Source organism: Ammospiza caudacuta, chromosome 16 (genome assembly GCF_027887145.1).
Source record: "Ammospiza caudacuta isolate bAmmCau1 chromosome 16, bAmmCau1.pri, whole genome shotgun sequence".
NCBI lineage: Eukaryota > Metazoa > Chordata > Aves > Passeriformes > Passerellidae > Ammospiza > Ammospiza caudacuta.
In genome coordinates this window covers 1722998-1742233 of record NC_080608.1, presented here as the reverse complement: position 1 = coordinate 1742233, position 19236 = coordinate 1722998, and the positions used below count along the sequence as shown (strand labels likewise).

Below are 19236 nucleotides of genomic sequence, written 5' to 3'. Positions count from 1 at the left end.
CTGGGGTCTGAGGTCATTGAAATGTGTCCAGCCCTAAACCTCAGCAAGGCAATTCCAAGTAATTTGTCCTTCTGACACTTGGACATCACTTAGAGCTTGTTAGATGCTGTTTGTTCCAGGGATTAAATCTCCTTGCTTGTTGATACAGCTTGAAAGCATACAAAGATCAAGCACCAAAGAACATCCTTCCTTAATTTTAATTTATTCTGCATTCTGCAACAAAAGGCAGCACTCTGTTTCATAACCCCCTTCTCATTCCTTGTTACACTCTGGACAAATTGTTAAATATTTCTGAGTCTGAAAAGTCAGCGTCATTTGCAAGGTGACTCTACCAACAAGCAATCGGTCTTTGGAACACCTGGACATCGCTTAGAGCTGCGAGCTGCTGTTTCACGGACACAATCACCATTGTTGCTGATGAGGCTGGAAAGCACACAGAGATCAGACCCCGGTGAACGCATTTTCTTAAAAATGTTTCACACATTCCCCATTTTGCGGAGCGGGACCCCCGCGCCCTCAGTGCCCACACGGGACCTCCCGGCGGGGCGGCGCTCTGTGCGCGCTCCGTGGCGGCGGGGCCGCTCTACCCGCGCTCTATGGTGCTGCGGCCGCTCTGCGCTCGCTCCGTGCTGCCCGTGCCGCTGGATCTCCTCTCCGCGGCGGTGCTGCCGCTCCGCCCGCCCTCCCCGTAGCCGCCCTTGTCCCCGCTGTCCCCTGCGTGCTCGCCGTGCCCGCAGCCCCGGCCCGCCGTGCCCACGCCGTGCCCGGCCGCCCGCCCGTCTCTGTGGCCCGCGCGTTCCGGCGGGGCGGGCGGGATGTGGCGGCTGCTGCTGCTGCTGGGCCGGGGCCGCTGCGCGCCCACCCCCGCCCGCCCCGCCTGTGCCCCCGGGCTGGGCGGCGGCCGCGGCCGCAGCCCCGAGCGGTGAGTGCGGCTCGGGGGTCCCCGTCCCCCCGTCCCGGGGCCGGCGGCGCGGCCCGGTCTCACGGCGCCCGTGTTGTGTGTGCGGTTGTTGCAGGGCGCCCGCGTGTCAGGATGGCCCGGAGCGAGGAGGACGGCGGCAGCCGCTGCCCGGCCTGGTGCCCCGCTACTCCGTGCGGGAGGCCGTCACCTGGGTGAGGAGCAGCGCGGGGACACCTGGGGGGATCCCCGAGCAGAGCCGGGGGGAAGGGGAGCGGGAGCAGGAGCGGGGCTGTTCCCTGACCGTGTCCGCTCTCCGCAGGGAGCTGTGGGCGCGCTGCTGCTGCAGCTGCTCCGGCAGATCGCGGGGCTCCGCTCGCTGCAGGACGCCCGGGCAGAGCGAAGGCTTCCCTGGCGCTCCCCGCTGCCCCCGCAGCCCGCAGGTCAGCGGCTGGGCCCGGGAGGGCGGCGGGGGGCGGCCGGATGGGATTCCTGCCTCGGGCTGGGATCCTGCTTGGGCTGGGATCCTGCCTCGGCTGGGATTCCTGCTTCGGCTGGGATTCCTGCCTCGGGCTGGGATCCTGCTTGGGCTGGGATCCTGCCTCGGCTGGGATTCCTGCTTCGGCTGGGATTCCTGCCTCGGGCTGGGATCCTGCTTGGGCTGGGATCCTGCCTCGGCTGGGATTCCTGCTTCGGCTGGGATTCCTGCCTCGGGCTGGGATCCTGCTTGGTCTGTGCCCAGTACGGCTGGGAAAGGCTGAGGGCCACTCTCGGGCCCTGGGGAGAGTGTCAAGAGAATCTGTGGTTCTTAATGGTTTGGTGCAATCCCACACTGTGTGCCCTTACCTTTGTTTTCCGTTCTGGATTCTGCTGCACGAACTTTCCTCCTGCTTGTCTGTGTGGTCAGAGGACACTGAGTGCATGCACAGCCCGGTGTTGTCACCCGGAGCAGACACTGTGCTCTGTGTTACAGTGGTGACTGAAGCCTCAAGCAGCAGTCCTGGCGAGCAGCTGGGCCCCCAGATCCTGCAGAAAGCGAGTCCAGAGGCTGTAGCAGAGAATTCATCCTCAGGCATCCCCTCGGGGCAAGCAGAGAGGCTGCCCTGGGCAGAAGCAGGTATGTGCCATGTGCTGCAGGGCAGGATACTGTGGCAGAAGGACCTGGGAGTTCCTCCAAGGCAGGCTTGGAGCCAAGGAGTGTGTAGCCATTTATTGACATTACAGGAGGCAGGTGAGAGTGGAAAGGCAAATTTCAGAAAAATGAATCCGGGTCCAGAGACAGGAGGAATAAACCTCCTGAAGGCAGAGACAAGGCTGTGCTGTAACTGCAGGTGACAACAGCTTTCCCAACAGTGCTCTGCCTTAGCAGACTGATTGCAGCATCCAGTCCTGTTCTTTTACTGTGGACAGATGTTTGCAGCCAGAAGGATTCAGGAGGATGCTGCACCATTGATCTGGGAGACTGGTGTACATGGTGTGAAACTGGAGGAATTATTCTCTTCCTGCAAGATGAGGATGCATTTCTGAGCTCTTATGCCATAGATAAGACAGTGGAAGGAGGTATCAAAGACATTATTAAAATGAGTTTTATAAAAATAGAAAGACTCCAACAAAATTGAAGTCTCGCCCAGGAAAGCGTGTCCTACATAGGGAATTTAAAGTCACACCAAGGAAGATCAGATGAGGCCTACAGCTCACCTGATATAGAAACACTGATAATGGCCTCAGGAAGGCTTTTGGAAGCAGGAAGCCTGCTGGAACAGGTGGCAAGGGGACAACATTCAGTAGTGGTGTAGAAGAGGCACATCAGGAAACCAACCACAGATGTTGGTTAAATCACAGGATCACAAACTGGTTTGGGTTGAAAGGAGCCTGAAAGCTCCTCTTGTTTCCTGCCATGGGCAGAGACACCTTTCATTATCCCAGGCTGTTCCAAGCCCTGTCCAGCCTGGCCTTGGACACTTCCATGGATCCAGGGGCAGCCACAGCTGCTCTGTGCCAGGGCCTCAGCACCCTCACCGAGGAGAACTTAAATAATGAAGGTGCTGCAGAAAAGGTTGGAGCTGTTTCCCATTTTCTGCTTGCCTTCAGAATTTTGGCTTCCTTTTGTGCTGATTTCAGCTAGTGCCCATCACTGCTTATCAAACCTTCTCCTGCCAGAGGTTACCATTCCCATCAGTTGGCAAATGGAGCATTTTGTTTCCATGTCTCCTAATTAACTCCAGGAAAACAGCCAGGTTAATTTACCTAAACTGCCAATTAGACTGTTTAACCCATCTGCTTTAGCCTGGAGCATATTAAGAAGCACTCCAGCACTGGCAGGTGACTGGACATGGACCTCTGGGAGGAGTGGTGGGAAGAAGTGGAGACAGCAGTGCCTGCAGTTGGCACAGCTGAACGTCCTGGAGTGCCTGTGTGTCTGACAAACAGCTCCTACTGAGAGTCAACAGGAAGAGCTTTTGGGCAAACTGATAAATTGAACAGTGACAAGGCACCAAGGCCACGTGGTCTTTGTTCAGATGTTCTTCAGAAGCTGGGAGATCACCGAGCCTCCAAGAACAATCTGTAATCCCATGCTCAAACCTGCTCCGTGGCCAGGGGAATGAGCACTCACAGATTGCACAGCTTGGCTTTTAAAAAGGGGTGGGTGGCTGTTAGTTTAAGGCACAGAACTGCAAAAAAGGTGATTCTAATTTGATAGAAACTCTGTTACAGGGTAGAGGTGTCAGATGCTGGGATGAGTGGGCTGTATCAGAGGTCTTGGAAGGATTTAGGAAGCCATTTCTCAGGCCAGCTTGCTCCCTTGCAGGGACTTGAGAGAGTTGTAAATCTATTAAGACTTCTTTGGAGAAGTCAACAGGCATGTGGAGCAAGATAATCCAGCTTTTAGCTTTCTGAAAATCATCCAGACAGGACAGGACCTAAACCAAAGCTATCCAAAGAATTAAAGCTGTTATGAGGGAACATGGAGGGGTTACACTTGGGCTGGTAACTCCTTAAAGCACAAGAAAGTTTTCACAGTGGAGAGCCATTGCTGTAGGATTCCCCTGTCCTTTGTTAAACCTGTTCTGCTCAGCACAGTCAGCTGTGCTTTGGAAAAAAGAGGTGATGAACGAGGCAGCAAATGGTACAAAATTCTTCAGGACAGTCAAATCTGAAAGTCACAGGCAAAGGTTGCACAGAACCAAAGCCAGGGTAATCCCCAGGTGGGTTAAGTGAGTGTGCACAGGGGAGTGTGGCTGTAAATACACACACAGAGTTATGAGTGTCAATTTAATAATTGTCTTGCAGAGGGAACATTTAAAGTCACTGTGGATGTGCTTTTGATAAGGTTAAGGCAGTGCTCGGCAGCAGTGAGGCCAATTAAATGTTAATTATGGTGAAGGAAGGAGCTGAGGACAAGGCAGTGCTGTGGGTTCATGTGAGTCTGGGATGCAGCCATGTCTTGAGCACTTAAGGAAAAGACAGTGCCTGAAAAACAGGGACAAAACTGCAGAGAAAAGATGACAGGGAGACAATTACATCCAAACACAGACTGACTCTTCAGCTTAAAAAAGGAAGTGGCAGAAAATGTGCTGGTGCTCTGTGAAACCAAAAGTGTTGAGAGAAAGTGAATAGGGACAGGCTTTTTCATAATGCTGATGTTAAAAGGCAGCACAGAAGGGTCAGGTGGCAAGTTTGGAAAAAAGCAAAAGGCATTTTGTGTTTGGCCAGTGCCCAGGTAAATTGTGGAACTCGCTGCTACGGGCCAGAAATACAAGTGGGTTCCAAGAAGTGATTAGGTAAAATTACACATTGAAATGAGACTTAATTGGTCCAGCCAAGCCTCCTGCTCAGATCACAGAACAGCTGATTGCTGGAAAGTTCTGCCAGGGAGAGCGTGACTTTATAATCCCTGCTCCTCACCCTTTCTGCCCAAGCATCTCCAACTGTCACTTGTCAGAGATAATATATGTCAGAAATAATTTGATTTTGCTCTCTACATAAGTCCTCGGGTTACATTCCACATTTTGTTGTGCCTCCATTTTGTGGGAATTTATGGAGAAAAGTCAGAGGGAAGAGATTTGGTAATCTGCACTGAAGAGCCTGAAAAAATGCAGGGTTTTGTCATGTGAGAAGTCCTGGGAATCTTTCCACGGAAAGTGAAGCTTGATGATGCCTTTCTTTCACTACGTTTTGCTTTCTACAGAAAAACCTGCCTGAGGTACAGGATTTTTTTTTCCCTGGTGTTTAGCTAGTGAAAGAGGGTGAGGCTGGCAAAAAGAGGATGCAGCAGGAAGCTGGGGAGAGCAGAAGGAGGGGAAGGACAGACGCCTGGCAGATGATGCAGGGGAATCTGGTAGCAAAGCCTTGCCATGAGAGAGCAAGCTCAGAGTGCAGCAGAATGTACCCTGGCTGCTGCCAGCAATGGCAAGGGATCTTCTGCAGAGAATTCCATGTCCTTCCCCTTTCTCTGGGTGTTTCAGTTCATTTCCACACTTGCTGGTGCTGGTGTCCCTGTGCAGTGACAATCTGCTGTTGTTGTGGCAGAGATCTGTGGGATGGGTCCCAACATATCAGCTTTCCACAAGAGCCATTCCAATTTTGTTGGAGCACAATATGAACAAAATCTATTCCTTTGTTTAAAAAGAAAACTTCAGGAAATTAGCTTAAAACTTACTTTAAGTAGCATTCTAGATATTGCTACTAGCTCTGTGTTCACATCTTATTTTTTCCCATGCAATTTCTGCCTCACTCAGAGGCTTTTTGCTGGGAGTTAAAGGCACAGAGTGAGCAAGCAGGTGATTACAGCCAGTCTCAGTGTTACAGCAGCTGAATGATCCCCTGGGGAGTTGTATTTTACCCCTGGCAGAACTGTAAAATTCGTTATTTCAATTCCGAGATTACAGACATTGCAAAAGTGTGTTTTCATTTCAAAGCACAATGAAACCAATTGGAAACAGTGAAATTTTCCATGAGGCAGAAATGCTGGATTTTGGCCAGCTCTTGTTGTGACTTCGTTCTCCTGGATGTTTTGGGATGAGCAATCTAGGCTGTCTAGGAGAAGATTATTAATTCCTCATTTGGAGCTAGCTGTGAGCAACACTTGATTAGTCCAGGATGAACAGTGAAGAGAGACAAAAATATTTATGAACTGCTGAAGATGTGAGCATTGGGCATCCAGAGCACTGAAAGCTGCAAGACTGCATGGAAAAAAGAATGTGCAGTCATGTTGCATCATAGCATGGGTTTGAAGTAGTAGAAATAAAGTTGCACAGAAAATTCCAGCTGTGATATTCCCATCTTTTAAACATAACCTGAAGAATAATTTATCTTGCCCAGCCTCAAAGGTGATTCTGAGGGAATTCAGGTCCCCCAGAGCAGCTCTGGCTGCCCCTGGATCTCTGGAAGTGTCCAAAGCCAAGGCTGGACAGGGTTTGGAGCAGTCTGGGATGGTGGGAGGTGTTCCTGCCATGGCAGGGGTGGCACTGGGTGAACTGTAAGTTCCCTTCCAGCCCAAACCATCCTGGGAGACTCTGATCCTTCAGGACTGGGTCTGGGTGTCAGGATAGGTTGGTCCCTGTGCTTTTTTCTAGATGTTCTCTGGAATTGGTAACCCTGTCTGTGGAGATTTGAGTGAGGAGGGCTTTCCATGGTAGAGGCGCACAAGATGCTTCTGCAGGCTGACAGAATTCAGAATTAGTGCTGTTTATTTTTCATGGTTCAGTGGTTTGTCCAAATTCCAACATTTTCACAGTAAACGAGGAGTCTCTGATTCAGGAGTAGACACCCATGCAAAATGTACAGTTTCTTTAAAGTGTGGATGTACTAATGCTGTTTAAACAAGTAGTGGGAGAATTCCTAAAACAGACCATTTTTTTTTCCATGGGATTTGCAGTTGTTTGTGTGGCAAAAACCCAAATTACATCACAAGGGAGATACACGATAGAGCCTTACAGTGAGAAATATCAGATAATTTGATGCCTGCTCTGCAAAGAAACAGAAAGCACAACTAATAAATTCACAGATTATACTACTTTAGGTGGAATGCTACATAGAAGTCATGTTTGCCACAGTGATGTTGCTTGTTGGGTGAGTGGGGCCTGTTGAGATAACACACATTTCAATACAGCCAGGGGGGAATTGTTTGTCTGGGAATAATGAGGCTGCAGCTGGCACACAGGCCATGGCTCCCTGCATGCTGTACAGCACAGGCACTGCAAGGAGCACTCCTGCCTGCTGCACACCTCATTGCTGCTGCTCCTGGAGCCAAACACTGCCAGGAATCAGGCCCTAAAAGGACATTTTGTGTCGCTTGTGTTGGCTCTCACACAGCTGGAGAGGGAGGCACAGGGAGGGCACAGCTCTGGCTCAGAGTGGTCCAGGCTCCACCACCTGGAGTTCAATGTCCTGTGGGATCCAGCTGCTTGTGGTGATCCAGGTTTAAAATCCTCAGCCTCCAGCTGTGTCCTCTTTGTGAGGTCATTGTCCCCTTGGCAGGAGTGATGCCACTGTGACCACTCTGAGCAAGATGGCTTATCTCGGGCTGGAGATGCTCTGTGAGATAATTCTGATTGAAACTGGTGACAAAGTGGCTGTCCCAGTGTGTCTGAGAGGGCTGATCACCCCCTGGCACAGGAGCAGGGCTGTACCCTGCAGAGGAATCACCTGGAGAAGGACATGGGGAGGCAGCATCTCAGCTGAGGCTTGGCTGTGATGCCCTGGGTGAGGTGGGAGCTGCAGCAGTTCTGATCCAGGCAAACTGGGCAGGAGGAGGCAATGTCACCCCTCCTGTGACACTGCTGAGAGGGGCTGCGCCTCAGTAACCACGTTGGAAATTTAGGAATAGGAGCAAAAAGTCATAAAATTAAGCAAGGCTGGCAGAAAAGTGCTGCAGTTGAAAGATGTGAATGGTGCAGTCTTTTTAGAATCACAGACAGGAATCAAGAGGGGCTGATTAGTCATGTCAGGACTTTCAAAAGGAGGAATTGGCTTTTTAGTAAAGAAGAAAAAACCTAGAAGAGCCAGTGCCTGGAAGCAGAAACCCAGAGTAGGAGTACTTTAATTTGAAATGAAGCACAGGGGTTTAAAGCAGTGATTACAAGTTACTGGAACATTTAGGAAAAGCAGAAGATTCTCTACTTTTGGTGTCTTCAGATCAAGACCAGGGGCCTTTCTGGAGGCGCTGCAGCCACAGGGCTGGATTCCAGAGCTTGCTTTTGCTCCAAAGGTCAGATTGGTTGGGATTCCTGCTGTTCCTGATGTCCCTGGCTCAATGGGAGATCAGACTTTTAGGAAAGAGGTATGGAATAGAGAGGATGAGAAGAGGCAGAGATGCAGCACTGCTAACTTTGCTTTTTTGTTGGATTTCTTTTTTTAATTCAGGGGAGTTCCAAATCCCTGTGAGCTCCAGGGTGGGGCCAGTTCTCCACAGTGCAAAGGTAAGGTCTCATTTTCCAGCCCCTGTGTCTGCACCTTCCCTGCAGGAACACATCCCAGAGCTACCCAAGCACAGCCTGAGCAACACTCACACACAAGACTGGGAAAAAAAGGGGAGATGGGATATACTGACCTTTGCTATAGCCAGAAAATTCCAGGATTTACAAACTGCCATCCCCAACCTTTGATGTATCTGTGTAACAGGACTGCTGGCAGGGAAGCACTGAAAGAAAATGGTGAGAAACACCAAACCAAGCAACCAAACAAAAAAATCAATTGAGCAGCACCGGTGTGTTGCTGTGTATATGCATTTTGATGCAATCTTTCACTAGGTGATTACATGCTGTTGCTATTTTGGTGTTTACCAGACAACCCATGACTGGAGAAGGTGGTGTCACTCCAACTGCTGCAAATCAGGGCTGGCTCTTGTCTGGTAAAGAGGGAAGCACTTGGGGCTTGAAGAGAGTGCATCAGCTCGAGAGTCACAAGGCCATAAATTATATTATTGTTCTTGTTGTGATTAAACCTGCCAATTTTTTGCAATTCACATCTTAGATGCAAATAATTCCATTTTTAAGATAATCACTCGGCTGAGCAATCGCTCAAGGACACTGTGAGCAGAGTGAGGTAAATTTAGCTTTTAGCAGAGTGAGTTCCTGCAAAAGGCACCAAGGAGGAGTTTGCTTGATCTGCTGAGGGGGTGAGCATGGATCTCTGCATCCTGGGAGGTGCCCCTTGTGCAGGGCTGGAGGAAGAGCCTGCAGCTGGCTCGTGGAGCAGCTCAGGGAGGGGCCTTGCACCTGGCTTGGCCCCTTGAGCCAAGGGGCATTTTCCAGATTCCCTGTGTGCACTGAGCTCTGCTGCCACTCGATGGCACTCGGGGTGTGGAGCTGGGCTGAGCCTCCTCCCATGTCCCAGGCTGTTCATTGCCTAGGAGGAAAGGATTTGCTGTGCCCTGCAGGGTTTCAGCAGCACTGGGCAGTGCTCAGTGCAGCTGGGGGGGCAGCTCAGCTGGCACTGGGTAAAGCAAAGGTGTGAGGGTGTTTGGGCAGGGACCCTGCTCTGGGCACAGTGTGGCAGAGGGAACAAGGGCTAATGTTATTTTTGGAGGGGGGAGTTATCTTAGAATCATGGAATATACTGATTTGGAAGGGATCCACGAGGATCATCAGTCCCAGCCCTGCCCAGACACCCCAACAATCCCTGGCAGTGCTGTCCAAAGGCTCCTGGAGCTCTGGCACCCTTAGGGCCGTGCCCATTCCCTGGGCAGCCTGGGCAGTGCCAGCACCCTCTGGGGGAAGAACCTTCTCCCAAAATCCAGCCTGGCCCTGCCCTGGCCCAGCCCCAGCCATTCCCTGGGTGCTGTCCCTGTCCCAGAGCAGAGCTCAGAGCTCTCCCTGCGCTGCCCCTCCAGAGGAGCTGCAGACTGCTGAGTAGGATGAGGTATTTGCTGAATTCTGAAAGTCTCCTGGTGCCTGAGAGGCTGCACCAAGCTCCCTGGCCAGGGGCAGGGCAGCAGTGTCTATACAGCTTCCCCAGCAAGGTGGCTGTGTAGGACAGGGAGGGTTTTGTGTGTACACATGACCTCACCCTCCTGATGCCTGAACTACCATACTAACAGGTCTCACTGCTTGGTTTCCAAACCAGCATCTCCTCTAGGGTTGATATGATTTAGCTCTCTTTAATAGCTTTTTTCTCTGACTCCTCAGGGTGACCCTGCTCAGCGAGGGCATTTAGAGGAAGCCGCTTTCCAATTGCAGCAGATTTTCCGAATTGATATTTCCATTGCATTGAATATCCTTGGTAATGTGGAGTTGGTTTTGTTTTGCCCTTAAACCACAGGTTTCTCATTTTGGAGGACCTCCAAATGGTTGGAGGTCTTGTGAGAAGGCAGGGATGGCAAATACCCAAGCTGAAGCCTCCTTTCAGCAATTTTAACTGTGCTTGGAGAGATTTATTGCCCTTTGTCCCATCGTACCTCCTGATTTATCTCAGCATATTTCAATCCAGGCTTGCTTGAAGCCTGCACTGTTGTCCTGACATCTGTAGCTGGAAATTAAGCCATCTCTGTCTTTTTTTGCAACACAAGATGTCATATCCTTGTATCCTTCTTTTATTGTCTGAGCTCACGGTTTTCCTGGCAAGCTGAAAAAGCAATTGCAGGATTGCAACTCTAAGAAAAGCAGAAGGAAGATGCAATGAGCTTAGAAAAGTCCCTGCCCTATATACACCACTAGTTGCAGCACTGAAAAGCAAGTTGTTTCTGTGTGAGCCATACGTTGTGTTAGCCTGTGATCCCTCTCTGCCACGAGCCCAGAAAAATCCCTAAAATGCAGTGTTGCCATTTTTCTTATGGAAACTGTGGAAGGAGGGTTGGTGAGCCAGCTGGAAGTGGCCCAGAGCACTTGGTGTGAGCCAAGGAAGGCCCAGTGGCTGTGGGGGAGGTTGCTGCATTGGAGGCTGGGTTGTGGCTGTGTGCTTTTCCCTGTTTTCCATGCTTTGGGCTGTGTTTTCCTCAGGCACCGAGAGCATGAGGGCGGGGCACTGCCGGGTGGCCTTCACCTGCTTCAAGCTGGCGGCAGATCGGGGCTACAGCAAAGCCCAGTTCAACGTGGGGCTGTGCTACGAGCACGGCAGGGGCACAGAAAAGGACTTGGAGAAGGTATCCAGGGCCTGCCTGGGGGTGGGGGTGGGAGCACACATCAGGAGAGGGATCTGTGCTGGGTGCTTGGAGCTTTCTTCCTTTTACATGGCTGGGAAAGTCATGGAATGTCCTGAGCTGGTGGGAACCCCCAGGGATTACTGATCCAGCTCCTGGCCCTGCACAGACACCCCAACAATCCCCCCTGTGCATCCCTGGGAATGCTGTCCAAATGCTCCTGGAGCTCTGGCAGCCTCAGGGCTGTGCCCTTTCCCTGGGGAGCCTGGGAGAGCCCAGGCTCTGAAGACTCAGTAGAAAATGCTGGAAATAATAAAAATTGCAGCTTTGCAGAGCTGCTTTCAGTGTCACCAATCCCCTCAGAGGTGCTCTGAGATCCCTTTCCCACAGCTTCTGAGGGTTCTCCAGGTGCACAGGCTGTGCTACCAGCACCCAGCGGGGTTCCAAGGAGAAACCTGTCATGTTGCTGTATTTAAGACACCACTGCACATCCCAGGGCTTCTCAGATCTCTGCTTTGGCTCCTGTAACTCCAGCCTGCCACCTAGTGCAAGCTGGCCAGCAGCTGCTGGAGCTGGGAAGAGCTGCACAGGCAGCTTGGTTTGAGTCATGGTTGGCCCAGTGCCACCCCTTCAGCTCGGGCAGGGTGGTGCCAGGGTTTGGGGGTACTCACTGTCCCACCTGAGCCAGCTGATGTTCTGCTGTGGGAGGGATGCAGTTTGTGATGGGTCTGCCTGAGAGGTGAAGCTTGAAGGGAGCCATGTCATGTTCAGGGCATGCATCAGCTGGCTTTCTCTCTCTCTCTCTGTCTCTCAGGCAGGTTTTTATTACTGCCAGGCAGCCAGCAGCCATCACCCCATGGCCCAGTACCGCTACGCCAGGTACCTGCTGCAGCACGGCCCTGGCAGCCCCTGGCACAGGCAGCACAAGGCTGTGGCACTCCTGGAGCAAGCAGCAGGGGCTGGCATCACAGAGGTTGGTGTCCCTAGGTCAGAGAGCCCTGACTGAAGGGTTGGAGCCACATCTAGACAGCACTGCAAGGGAAAGCCTTCCAGTGTGTTTGTCCCTGCTCACAGCATGGGGGTTGGAACTAGAGGATCTTTAAGGTCCCTTCTGAGCCAAACCATTCTCTGATTGTCTGTGTATATTCCTGACAGTGTCTGGGAGACAGCCCTGCCTGCAGACAGAGCCACTGTGCCACACGTTGGTTGGCTGTTGTCAGTGGGGCTCTTACATTAAACCTTTGCCTGGGAGAGCTCACCTGTGCTTGAAAACACAGCTCAGTTTTCATCTCCTCTCAATTCCAAGAGTACAGGTCACTGTACTGGAGGAAATTCCAGTGCTTGAAGCAAGAACAGATCCTCGTTTTGTGTCTGTGGCTTTCTGAGATGACTCATCTGTGCAGATCTGTCTCCTGCCCTGCTTTCCCCCTCCAGGAGATGCATTTAGGCATGTGCCGTCTCACCCTGGGAATGCCAGGCTGGCAGTGCCTGTGCCTCCTGGAGCTCACTGGCCACAGGGTGCATCTGCTGGGTCTTGGGGACAGGACATGAGTGGGAACCATTCCCTGGCTCTGACTCCCACAGGAAGTTTGAAATGATACTCTGGCTCTCAAATGTGAATTCTTTGTGTTTACCAAGTCATGCCGGTTTTTCTTAGGGCAGCCCTGACTCTCCCAAGAGCCTCTGCACAGGCAGGGTCCTTACCACACTGCCACAGTAACCCCAGCAGCTTGAAAAGTCAGTTAAAAAGCCAGATAATTAAAATCCTGGCTGATCTGGACCGTGTGGCTTTGTTGCAGGCACAGGCTTATCTTGGAGTGTTCTACATGAGGGGGCTGCAGCCTCAGGAGAAGAGAGGTCTGAAGTACCTGCTGCAGGCAGCAAACAGTGGGGTAGGTAATCCTTCCTTCTGCCAGGGATTGTCCTCAGCTTGGGACCTGCAGGTGGAGGATTTCAGGGTTTCTTGGAAACGGGAGTGAGTGTCAGGATTTTACTGCCCAGTGTGAAGGGACAGAGTGGAGCCTTGGTGCCTCTTGGAGAGGAGACAGACCCTGGGCACAGACCCTGCAGAGACAGCCCTGTTGGGCTGGAGGAGTTCCTACAGCACCAGGGCCTGTATCCAGCCTCCAGCATTGTGCAGCTTTCCCATTATGGAGCATCTACACCCTCTTCAGTCAAAATCTTTCACTACTGCACCACATGGAGAACTTCATTGTGTTTATCTCAAATCTGTTCTTCAAAATTGGCCCTTTGTTTCTCTCCTTTTATACAGAAGATGGAAAGACTGTTTCTGGATTTATTTTCAAATTCATGCACCTTTAGCATACTGAAACATTTGAATCTCCATTCAGCCTTCCCCCATTTTTGCTGTTCCTCTTCACAACTCATGTCAGATCCCAAAGAATCTTATTGCATGCACTTTCCCCAAGTGGCGCAGGCTTCTCTTTTTTGAAGGGCAGTGCCACAGTGTGGGGACAGCACTCTCCTGAACTCCCACCAGGATTTAGAGGAGCACAAGTGTGGATCCCATGTCTTGCAGCCAGGTTTCTGCATCCCACAGTTCTGTTTCTTGCCATTGTCCCCTTGTTTTCAGCTGCATTTTAATGGCCAGGGTTTTTTTTTTCCTGAAGAACTTGTTCATTTTTAACTGCAGTTCCCACAGCTTTTGTGCAATGGAAAATAATGAACAGCTATTGCCTCTTCTGCTGGCTAATAGTTGTGGTTGTGGTGCCCTTTAGTGTGTCCTCTCTGAGTCATTTCTTTTGCAGGCTGCAGTGCTGGTTTAGTTTGTGCCTCCATGTAGTTAAGCTGTTCTACTTTGCTTGTCAGTCTTCTGTCTATTTTTCTAATTCTCCTTTGACCATTTTAAGATGCTTGGACTAAAAGTGGACTCAGGATGGAGGTATGCCATGGATCTCACATAATGAGCTCCTCTGCTTTGTTCTGCATTCCCTTCCAGTAATTCCTAGCCCTGCTTGCCCTTGCCTGGCACTGAGCACTGATGAGATGGTCTCAGGGAACTATCACAGTGTGATACCCAAATTTCTCCCTATCAGCACTACTTTGCATCTGGCAGCACTGTTTCCTTCGTGATTGTGTTGCCCATTCCTTAGGTGTGTGAGATCTTTAATTAATTCCTTATAGTAAGTTTGACCATTTTGAATGGTCATTTTTATATCATTGTAAACTTTGCCACTTGGGGTTTCACCCTCTTTCCAGCATGGAGACACTCTCAGTGTGCTGGGACAAAGCCTGACTTGCCACAGCAGCTCAGACATCACAGTACACAGCATTTAGTTCTAAATCTGCTAAAGATCTCTCCTAAGCTTCATCCTTGGCTCCTTTTTTCCAGCCTGGAGTCAGAGGTTTATGCTGAACAGCATCACATTGAGTTATCCCATTAAACACATGATTGGCATTGACTGGTAATGCCTTAACAACACAAAATCTGGCAGGTAACTGCAGGTCCTCAGGTGCACCCCTGGCATGTTTTGGTCAGAGTTTCAGACCCCAAGCATCCTTCCCCGTGCTGTGATGCTGTGGATGCTTCAGGGTCTCAGCCTTGAGGGCAGGCTGATGGTGGCTCCCTGGGATGGGATGTCCCCATTTTCCTGGGAGAAGGGCTCCATGGACAGGTTCACTTCCCATTACCCTGCAGTTGGAATTATGTTTAGTTGGCTGAAAGAACTCTTGGCATGGATGAGGCAAGGACAGCATGGTTTAGTACAAATCCAGAAAAAGGAAAACAGCACAAAAAGTCACAGATTCAGCATTTCTCTGGTTGTTCTCTCTGCTAGAGCTGAGCTGGGAACTCTGACAAGTGTTTTTCCAACACAAGAACTGTGTTCTACTTTGTTTCCCACTTTTTATCCTCCCTGATTTCCTACATGCAGCCACAGACTATAAACCCCTAATAAAAAGTTCTGTTGAGGAACTGGGCCTGACCTGCAGATTTCCAAGGGTGTCAGTCACTCCTGCCCTGCTAATTTGGGGCTCTCCCCTCACTGCAGGCTCGGCCCTGAGGTGTTCATCCTGTGAGAGATGGTGGTGCAGCTCTCCTGATTGAACCCTATCTCTTGTCACAGCTGAAGTGCCAATCCTTCAACGTGTTCATCTCATCTCTAAAGGAGTTTATTGCTGTCATAAGCTGAGACTTGCAACATTTTGCAAAGCACCCACTCACTGAGTTCTTCACTTGCCTCTACCAGCTACATCCTAGACAGCAGCACTTGCAATATGTTCTTTTCTAGTGGCTTTATTAAAACTTGCTACTTACTTGGAGTTTTTTGCTACTTACTTGGGGTTTTTTTCTGTTTCTTTTTTTTTTTTTTTTTTTTTTTTGCAAAGCCTTGTTTAGCTCATGTTTCTGGCAGTCACACTCTTCAGGCTGTGCTGCTGGCTTTGTTGCTGGAAAGGTCTGTGTGACCACAAGTCTGTGCAGTCTTTTTAATGTCTTCAGGAGTGTCATCCTGCTTTCCTGCTCTCTGAGACCCTTTGTCTCCCATTGGATCTCAAGGATAAAATGTATAGCTGACACATAAACATGTCATGGGTTTGGATTTGGCTTCACTGCAGTGCCAACCTTTGCTTTCCAGTTTGTTCCCAGCAGTTACATATATCCAAGTGGTTCAGGTGCTTTTTCTCTAGTGCATATTTGCTTCATTTACTTCATTTCTGCTGCCTGAGATTTCTTCTGGAATAGAATGAGGTGAGGCTGAGCAGGAGAGTGCTGCACTCTTGTGTTAAAGGGGAATTTCCCAACCCTTGGCAGCAAGTACCTCTGTGCCATTTGTGATGTTTTTACAAGACTTGGACTTGAACTCTCTTAGGGCAGTCTCAGGGCGTGCTCGGAGTTTGGGTGGGATCAGGATGTGGCGCAGTCACTGCTGCCCAAGGCACCTCAGCTCTGACCTCTGAGACAACTGGGATGCTCTGCAGAGCCAGCTGCTCCTTTGTTCCCCTGCCACAGCCCTGGGTGTTGAAGGGAAAACAGTGAATTTAATTGGAAAAGGATAGGAAGGAGCAGAGCCACACATTATGCTTCTCTCCAGGGGACTAAACTACTGAAGACAGAGCCTGGGGGATGGAGCAGTAAACTTAGCAAGGTGACCAAAGACAGAGCATAAAACTCTGAAGAAGGTGCTAAAACTGTTTCCTTTGCTGTGATTGCTGTGCCAGGATGCCCAGAGCAGGTTCCACGTGGGCGTTTGCTACGAGCAGGGCCTGGGAGTGCAGCGGGACCTGGCGGAGGCACTGGGGCACTACCGGCAGTCGGCGGCCATGGGGAACAGGCAGGCCCGGGACAGGCTGCAGGCATGGCAGCAAGGTACCAGGGCAAGGGGCACTGCATGGGCAGGTGGGGCCTGGATTGCCAGAGCAGGGCTCCCACAGGGCCACGGCACGAAGGAGTTCTTTGTGCTGAAGAGAAGACGTCATTTGTCCTCCTCAGTTCTTTCCAGACCAGCTGGAGAAGCTGTTCCCATAGTATGATGGGTCACTGAATCACTTCTGTTGAAAAGACCAACTGTGTCCTGGAGGACACCAGGCCCAGCATCACCAGCTGGGCCAGGAGAGAATTGTCCTGCTCTGCTCTGCACTGGGGCAGCCTCACCTGCAGTCCTGAGGGCAGTTTTGGGCACCACAGTATAAAAAAGGAATTAAACCATTAGGGAGTGTCCAAAGGAGGCCACGAGGATGGGGCACGGTCTGGAGGGGACACCTTGAGAGGAGCAGCTGAGGGCACTTGGTTTGTTCAGCTGGAGGAGACTGAGGGCAGAGCTCATTGTGGTTTTCAGTGTCCTCCTGAGGGGCAGCACAGGGCTCCAGTATCTGCTCCCTGTGACCATGGACAGGACCTGAGGGATGGCTGTAGCTATGTCAGGGGAGGTTCAGGTTGGATACCAGGAAAAGGTTTTTCACTCAGAGAGTGGTTGAGCAGTGGAACAAGCTCCCCAGGGCAGTGGGTACAGCACCAAACCTGTCTGAGTTCAAGAAGCATTTAAACAATGCTCTCAGGCACAGGGTGGGATTGTTGGGGTGTCTGTGCAGGAGTTGGACTTGATGATCCTTAAGGGTCCCTTCCAGCTCAGGGTATTCTGTGATTCTATGGTTGTATGATCAAGCCCAGCCTTTGCCAGTGTCATTAACACCTTGTTTTTTGTACTTTCAGATGTGCACACAGAGCATCCATTCCCTTCAGGATTAAGAGCCTCCTCCTCCAGCCCTGATTTCTGGACTATTGAGTCTGTGTCTGCAGGCCTGCACAGCAGCCAGCCAGGACAGTGTGGCCTCACCCTGCCCCACTCCTGGAGCACAGGCACACTGCAGGTGATGCTGCTCAGCAGTGCAGGGTGGAGCTGTGCCTTCAGAGCCAGGACAGTGCCACTGGAGCTGCAGGGCTGGGAGCCCCAGCACTGCTGGCAGCGAGTGACACCAGCAGGCAGAGGGCAAGGCAGCCCTTGGTGTGGGCTGGAACCAGGCTGGCAGTGAAAGGAAAGAGAAAGCTCTCTGTTCATGGAACAGGAGGCATTTTTAAATACCTGAGCTTTGAGAATAAACCTTGTGATATCTCCTGCACCACCTGCACCACGAAGTACTCTGCCTTCCACACAGGGATGTTGCTTCTGCACCTGCATTTCTGTATTAGAGCCAAGCTGTGGCTGCTCATGGATCTCTGAAATTGTCCAAGGCCGGGCTGGACAGGGTTGGACCAATCTGGGACAGTGGAAGGTGTCCCTGCCATGGCAGGGGGTGGAACAACATGAGCTTTAAGGTCCCTCCAGCCCAAACCATTCTGTGTTTCTGCACCACAGTGGTGTCGTCTGGGGTTCTAATTCCAGTAGCCCTGCAAGTCTTGCTCGTGGTCCCCTAGGGAGGTTTACAAGCCACCATATGGGGACGTTGGCAACTAACCCTGGGATTGTCCTGGCCCACACCCTCTGAGGCAATTTTCTCTCTCTCCAAGTCCTCACAGTGCCCCTGCTACCAGCACAGTGTAGGCTGGCTCTGTGTTGCCATTATGGCAGTTTATTCTGATTCAGACCTGGGCAAGCAAGAGAGGGAATTGTCGTCATTGGGCAGAGTTTTTTATGGGATGTGACAGATCCACCTGTAGCAGTGAGGTGACAGCTGTCCCCAGCCATCCTGCACCATGTCAGTGTCCTTCTGTCCTCACTCCTGCTCCTGCAGCCCTGGCAGGGAGCTGATCCCACCTCTCTGAGACACAGTGAGCAAGGTTTGCTTCGAAATCCATCGTGTCCCTGTTTGCTGAGCACGCCAGCTCATTTTCAGCAGAGTGGATAAGGGATGCTCCCAGCGGGAAGGCACCGCTGGCAGGCAGCAGCAGCAGGCAGCTGGTGTGATAATTTCCTCCACTGGGGCAGCTGAATCCGGAAAAAGGCATTTGTTCACACCAGTTTAAACTGGTTCAAGGGCATCTGTGCAAGCTGCCCAGCTTCCTGTGGCCCTGGTGCTCTGTGTAGATCAGGCTCTGCAAAACAAAGGCAATGGCCCCATTCTGAACTTCTCCAGCAGCAAGGGAGGGGCACAGCCAGCCCTCAACACATCTGATTGTTCTTCTGGTCTGCTCTCTCCTTCTGCTCTGACCAAACTTTCTTAGACCATTTCCTTTATCAAGCAGGATACAAGGAGCAGGAAATTCCTGGGGTGGATTTCCTATGCTGTGATAATCCAGAGTGCGCTTACGCATCGCTCAGGATGGGAGAGGGGCTGGGGGGGCTGAAAGCAGTTTGCACAATCAGGAAATTGAAGCAAGAGGGAGGAATTTGTCTCCTTTTAAACCTGCTTGTTATTAGGTATTTTTGTGTAAGAACTTTCCTCTGACAGGGACATCAAAGAACTTTGCAGAGGTTGTGCTGGCTGTTTGTCCCTCTGCCTGTGCTCCCAAGGTGCAGAGGAATCCCACAGGGCTCAGTCACAAATGCCTCCCTCATGGTTTGCACAGCTGCATCTCAGTTAGAATCTGGCTCTCTGACATTGTTTTGGTGCGAGAACTTGTTTTGTTTGTAAAACAAACCAGCAAGAGATTTGTGTTAGCAGAGCAGCAGCACGAGCTAGCCAGGCCAAACCCATCCATGGATGGATGCCAGACATGGGCTCATCTGTACAAGCATTTTGGAGACTAGAAATAAAACAACATTTTGGATATTAAAAAGTCCACCTGGGGAAATATCACTCTATTGTTCTTGTCATTTAGCCCCAAGAGCAACAGAAAGAGGTAACTTTCTCATTTGCTGTGCTT

General features: G+C 51.0%; 1 protein-coding gene across 1 annotated transcript; it reads left to right on the top strand.

The window, feature by feature from the left end:
• The first annotated feature begins 596 nt into the window (after window positions 1-596).
• On the top strand, window positions 597-19149 carry DELE1 (DAP3 binding cell death enhancer 1). Its single transcript, XM_058815567.1, has 12 exons — window positions 597-662; window positions 738-922; window positions 1017-1113; window positions 1221-1341; window positions 1872-2015; window positions 8264-8319; window positions 10027-10120; window positions 10837-10979; window positions 11791-11949; window positions 12776-12868; window positions 16155-16302; window positions 17146-19149. Exons 1-12 carry the CDS (start codon window positions 597-599, stop codon window positions 17463-17465), a joined length of 1626 nt encoding a protein of 541 aa, XP_058671550.1. The 3' UTR covers window positions 17466-19149.
• The last annotated feature ends 87 nt before the right edge of the window (window positions 19150-19236 follow it).